We start from the raw sequence: 6,738 nt of genomic DNA, 5'->3' as shown, positions 1-6,738 counted from the left end.
AGATTAAAATTTTAAAAATTTTAAAACAGTCATTTTGATTAATAGATTAAATGAAAAGGGATTGTATTATCTAACCAAATAAATATTAAGAACTGTTTTGTATATTTTTTTTTTTTGAAGAAAAGAGGCTCAACACAGTAAAGTGGAGCAGAGGAGCTAAGATGACCAAAAATAAAAACAGACATAACTAAAAAGCTGGTATCCGTTGTCATCTCCGGCATTGCCATCAACAACCAAACGGATCAACTCCACACCAATCTTTGTAACTCAAGAAGGACATGATCTTAACTCCTTCAACACTTGTCTCTATCTGCTAGAAGACTCTGCTATTCCGCTCCAACCAGATGTTCCAAACAACCGCACAGAATCCTATCATCCATTTTCTTTGCTCTGACTTCCCACCTGTTGCTTCAATCCAGCTCTCATAGAACTCTTTAGTAGTTCCCGGGATGGCCCAAGCTCTATCAGAAAATGTCAGCCATGCACACCATACCTGCCACGTGAACTCACATGCAAAAAATAAATGATGTACAAATTCTATGTTCTTTTTACACAAAACACAAATGTTGTCATGATGATTAATAATGCCAAGCCTGCTCAGCCTCTCCTTTGTATTTACCCTTCCTACTAGCACAAACCAAGCAAAAAGTTCAACTCTTGGTATAACCAAGCCTCTCCATATGGAACTTGTGAAGTTGTAACTTGTGATGTCTGCTGGGAGCGTCTCATTATGTAGCACCTGCACAAAAGAATTAGTAGAAAACACTCCATTTTTATCAAATTTCCAACTCACTGAATCCTCTCTATCAAGCGATAACCTCACGACCCTCAACCGGACATGTAATTGATTTAGCAACTCTAACTCCCATTGGAAGAGTTCCCTCCTCCATTGGAAGTCCCATACCCACTCTAGCCCATCCCAGAACCCACAGTCCCCTATTACGGATCCTTGTTGATTTGAAACCGAGAAGAGTCTTGGAAAACATTCTTTCAAGGAGCCATCTTGTAACCACGCATCCTCCCAAAAGCGAATGTTTCTGCCATTTCCCACCTCCATCGACAGACCCCTGATCATCATATCTCTTGCCTGTTGGTCCTTAATATTGAGCTGGCAAATATCTTTCCACGGCCCCCCTCTTGATCTCACAGGTTGGTTTGATAACATTACAGTTGGGTCCAACTGATTACAAGAGCAAACAATCTTCTTCCAAAGTGGGCAGTCCTCCTTTGAAAAACGCCACCACCATTTGAACAGTAGTGCCGCATTCCTAATTAGAGCATCCCCCACCCCCAAACCTCCTAGTTTTTTCGGAGCCTGAACTACCTCCCATTTCACCATTGGAATCCCATTATTCCCATCTTCTTTACTCCACAGGAACCTTCTTTGGAGCCCAATAATCCTTTCTGCAACCCCCTTTGGCATCTTATACAAGCTTAAGTAGTAAACCGGCAGGCTATTGAGAACAGATTTTATAAGGACCAACTTACCCGCTTTGTTGAGCGACTTAGCTTTCCATAAACTCATCTTGTCTTCAACCTTGTCAATGATCGGTTTCCAGGTCTTCACCAATCGAGGATTAGCACCAAGAGAAATCCCTAAGTACCTGACAGGTAAAACTGCTTCTCCACAACCCAACAGACCGCACATATTCGTCACCCATTCCTTCTCACAGTTAACTGAAATTAGGCTCGATTTTTCAAAGTTGATACTCAGGCCAGACATTAACTCAAAACAACGCAGAAACCTCTTGTAATTCACTAGCGTCCCCGTTTCCTGAGGACAAAATAAAATGGTGTCGTCTGCAAATTGGAGATGCGACAATTCTACATTATTCATTCCCACCAGTAGTGGAGATATTCTGCTATTTCTAACCGCCTCCCCCACCATCCTGTGGAGAACGTCAACAACGAGAACAAACAGGAAGGGGGAGAGAGGATCGCCTTGTCTGAGGCCCCTCTCCATCTTGAACGGCTTGGTTGGTGACCCATTGATCAAAATAGACATAGATGCTGTAGTCACACACTCCTTCACCCAGGTCCTCCATCTACTACCAAAACACATCTTCTGTAGCACTATATCCACAAAGCTCCATCTCACTCTGTCATAGGCTTTCTGGAAGTCCAATTTAACAATTGCCGCTTGCTTTTTCCTCAGCTTAAGCCAGTGAACTGTCTCACAAGCAATGAGGGCACCATCATGTATTTTGCGACCCTTTACAAATGCAGATTGAGTCTCTCCCACTAGATGCGGCATCACTGATCGCATTCTTCTTACCAGCACTTTTGATATCACCTTATAGACACAACCCACCATACTAATCGGTCTTAAGTCTTTGATTTCTTTGGCTCCCACAAATTTTGGTGCTAACGCCACCCAAGTAACATTAGCATCTGCTGGTAACTTTGCATTCTGAAAAAAGTTCAACACAGCTGCAGTAAACTCCTGACCAAGCTCATCCCAGCATTTCTTAATGAAGTTCATATTGTAGCTATCACTACCTGGAGCTTTACTGGACTCACAATCCCAAACCGCCTCTCGTACTTCATCTGTCGATGGCATCGCCTCTAACATTGCTGCCTCTTCGTCAGTAATCTGCTCGACCAGCCCATCACGGATCCCAATCAAAGGGGCATGCTCCTGCCTATACAGTTCTTTATAAAAACCCACAATCTCAGACTTTATTCTATCCTGACTCCGTACCAGCCTCCCATTAATCAGTAAAGAATCTATTCTGTTGTTCCTCCTTCTTGCTGAAGCTAAGTTATGGAAGTATCTAGTGTTCCTGTCCATATCTCTAGCATGCTTGGATATGGACATCTGCTTCCAATGCAGCTCTTTTCTGACATACCACTTCGCACAACAAGTCACCAGCGCCTTACGTCTAGCCTCCATTGTTCCATCATAACTACCAGCACTGACCTTGTCATCAATCTTCTTAATCTCCTCCTCAAACTTCTTTATCCTGTTATCCATATCACCAAAATTATCCATATGCCACCTCCTGAGCGGTACTGTCAACGCCTTCAGCTTGTTTGTAAACATGTCTTCTCACAGTTTCCTCCACTCATCCTTTACCAGCTTCAGAAATCCCTCATGTGTAAACCAGGAATCCAAACTGCGAAAAGGTCTTGGGCCCGCACCGATTCTAGAGTCTTCTAATATCAATGGACAATGGTCTGATAGGCCTCGTGGTCCTCCTTTCAGACGAGTGTCTGGAAACTCCTCAAGCCACTCCAAACTGACCAGGATCCTGTCAATGCGGCTACACGATTGACCTCGAAACCATGTGAACTTCCGGTCAGTTAAAGGTAAATCAACTAACTGCAAATCTTGTACCCAGTCCTTGAAATCCTCCACAGATGCCGGTAGACTAGTAGCACCTTTCCTTTCTTCCAACTGTAGTATTTCATTGAAGTCTCCCATGAAGCAAAACGGAACCTGACAAAGACCCACCATGTAGCTTAACTCCTCCCACATTACCAGTTTTTCACTCCTAACATGTGCACCATATACCAAGCAGAAAACACATTTGAAATTGTTTTTTGTCAGAATACCCTCCACGCTTAGCCAACCGTCCCCTTTATAGCAATTTAGTCTTGTAAATAGAAAATTATCCCACATTAACAGCAAACCACCCGACGCACCAACAGACTCCACACACTCCCAGTCCACCGTATCACAACCCCACAGACGTGCTACATCAAACCTAGACACAGACTCCTTCTTGGTTTCAATCAAGCCTAGCATATTCAATCTATATTTTTTCTTCAATTCTTTCACCATGCACCATTTTCCATACCCTCCTAGTCCTCTAACATTCCAGCAACTATAAATCATTTAAAATAGTTTTTACACACCTTGTTATGTTGTTTGGGCCTGCTTCTTCTAGCTTTCTCCCTCTGTTTTGCCATTTTTCTTTTTGCTGCAATTACTTCATTCTGACTTTGTAGAATCGCCATAAGATCTTCCTCATCGTCATAGAAAACTGCACCTGACTCCACTGCTAGCTTCAACGTTTCCTTATTTTCTACTAACTGTTTTGCCTGTGTATCCCTCTGCTCATCATCTGGTGGTGCGTGTTCAAGTTCTGTCTCGGAACCCGCATCCTCATTATTACAGTCCTTCACATTCCCTTGACCCACACCTTCATCTTCCCTTTCTTCCAATTCACACACCTTTATCTGACATAGTAAAAGTTGGTATCCTTGTTCAGACCGGCTGGTTCCTTCCTTAGTGAGACTGTCCTCTTCCGGTTCGGCATCAACAGCAACCGGCCTTCTTCGGACCACCCTTCCTTCGGACCCTTCATCGGCGCACAGAGCCTCCACACGGCCTCGTTCCTCTGTTCTCTCGCCAGTCCAGTCGTCAGTGATGCCCGGCCGTTCAGACGCCTCCCTCATCGATGCACAGGCAGGGAAGACACCCCGGTTATCCACCTCATCTCCCCGGGGAAGAGTCGTGCAGCCAGTTTCATGAACTGCGTCTCCGACATGGATAGCTTCAACGTTCCTCGACCCGGCAGCGCAGGGAACCGACAGACCTGGATCAGAATCGCGTTGATACTGTTGGTTCTCTCTACCCGGCTCCTTCGACCCAGATCCACGAGGAAGTGCCTGGCCCAGCCCATCTTTATTTCCAGTTTCTGATTCCTTCCTTACCCCGTTATGCTTTCCAGGCCCAGTTTCAACAGGAGGCTCATTACCCAGCCTTTCCTCACGTCCGGCCCTTTTTTGGAGAGATGCTCCATTCAACTTTCCTTGGAGACCGCATATTTGGAGTTGTTGGATTCCACACAGCAACCCTTCACTCCAATAAACTTCTTGAGGCCCAGTTGTTGAATGGCCCAATAGATGCCCAGCATTTTGAATAGCCTTGTGGGCCTCTCTCCTTTGTAAGCACCCATTAATCTCAACCTCTCCGTGCATTCTTTTCTCATCCTGTTTGGTCCCACTTCTTTTTTCAATGCAAATCTGAGTGACCGTTCTCTCCGATCCACACTCATCAAATCCTCCAAGATCAGCATCGTTATTAATCCCCTTTAATTCGTATTGATTCGACATCCGTTGCCTCTTCAAAACAATTAAATTGTCTTTATTGCAATCATTCAAAAAAATGTCTGCTGTGACCAAAGTACCCTTATTTTCACCACCGTCGTTAGCACCTGTTCCGATTAGGTCAGCTGCCGGATCCCACATTGCCGCCATCAACAACTTTTCTCCGGTTTGTGAACTTACGTTTTCACATATTGACTTCACGCCTGTGGTTCCCAGAAAGCAATCATCTCCGTATATTTCGCGTCCTATTTCCTTCACAAAAACATCAAATCCACTAGTCCCAACCGTAATATGAATCCTTTCCTTTATTTCGTCAAAAACACAGGTATCAATTAACACTCTCCCAACACTGAAGGATGAAGCAGACTTTGTCACGTCGTCACACTTGACTACTTCTCCCCAAAGGCCGCCTATTGTATTGAAAGTCTTTTCTGACCAAACATGTAGAGGGACTCCATGACATTCTAGCCACACTCTTCTGGTCTCACTACGTTCTGTCTCCTCCCATCTCCATACCCTGTAAAAGAATTGTAATAGTCTGTTCATGTTAAATGTAAACGCTGCCTCCGCATTCTTCACAGAATCAAACACTAGAAGTGCTTTGTAAGCTCCAAGCTCCCTGACTTCAACAATCTGTGGGAAGTTGTGATCAATGGCTCTTCGTAAAGCTTTAAAGTCCATGGCTCTTGTGGTACCGCCTACCAAACTTCTCAACAGCCAATCGAAATTCTCTTTCGCTACTGGCACTTCAATCTTTTTCATCCAACCATTTCCTTGGTTGTTCTCGACTGGAGCTATTTTTTTAGTTTCTGCCACTCTCGTAGAGCTTTCACCCTTCTCAAGTTGTCTGACCTCTGCCGCAGATCTTACGGAGTCCCCCTCGCATGCCCCATTGTTCTCCCCTTTCATAGCCCTTCTGTATTTGGCTTCACCTACATAGATTACCTTTCCCCTTATTCTTGTATGATGCATCTCGGCTATGGCCTTCATCGCTCCCCCTCTTGTTGTGTATCGTATAAACGCAAACATATACACAATTCCATTCTTCAGCTTCCGAGCCAGATAGATGTCGTTGATTCGTCCTGTCCAATGGAACAAGTGAAATAGTTCCTTCTTCGAAATATCAATCGGCAGATTGTTTTAAAACATAAAAAACTAAAGTGTTATTGGACATTAAAAATTTTTGGAACTAAATTATTTAATTACTCCCATTTTTATTTCGGGTTTAGAACTGGCTATGGTTGAAGCCGAAGAGGATCTTGGTCATGGTAGATGTTTCAAATAATATGTTACTCTCCCAATGTTCAAGGGGTTCCATTTTCTTGTTGCATTAATATCCTTTAGAATTTTCCATATACTTTGAGAATATTGTATAACTTTTATGGGAAAAAAGAATACTGTATAACAGCTGGAAATATTTTAGGTGGCATTCCTAAATTATATATTGAGCCAAGTGCCGTTGATTATTGAAATTTAAGCACACTAATTATTACTTTACCTTCTATATGATTGACATAACTTTTAAAGAGAGAAATTTTCTACCCACTCAAATAAAAACATGTTCTCTCCATATGAAAAAGTTAAATTATTTTATAGTGTTTTTAATTTTACTAAATTTATAATTAAATTTTGATGAATTTTACTAAATTCTCTCCATTTTAAAAGATAAGTTACCTCTTATTA

The 6,738-nt window shown here is 42.9% G+C and overlaps 1 protein-coding gene across 1 annotated transcript; it reads right to left on the bottom strand.

Moving 5' to 3' along the window:
- Positions 3,050–3,838, bottom strand: LOC107647708. The gene has a single exon (XM_016351762.1). It carries the CDS (start codon positions 3,836–3,838, stop codon positions 3,050–3,052), a length of 789 nt encoding a protein of 262 aa, XP_016207248.1.

The sequence above is a fragment of the Arachis ipaensis genome, chromosome B06 (genome assembly GCF_000816755.2).
Source record: "Arachis ipaensis cultivar K30076 chromosome B06, Araip1.1, whole genome shotgun sequence".
Lineage (NCBI taxonomy): Eukaryota > Viridiplantae > Streptophyta > Magnoliopsida > Fabales > Fabaceae > Arachis > Arachis ipaensis.
This window is presented reverse-complemented; position numbering and strand designations above follow the sequence as displayed.

Excerpts from the sequence above, each read along its gene's own strand:
- LOC107647708 (XM_016351762.1), bottom strand. The coding sequence starts at position 3,838 with ATGATTTATAGTTGCTGGAATGTTAGAGGACTAGGAGGGTATGGAAAA.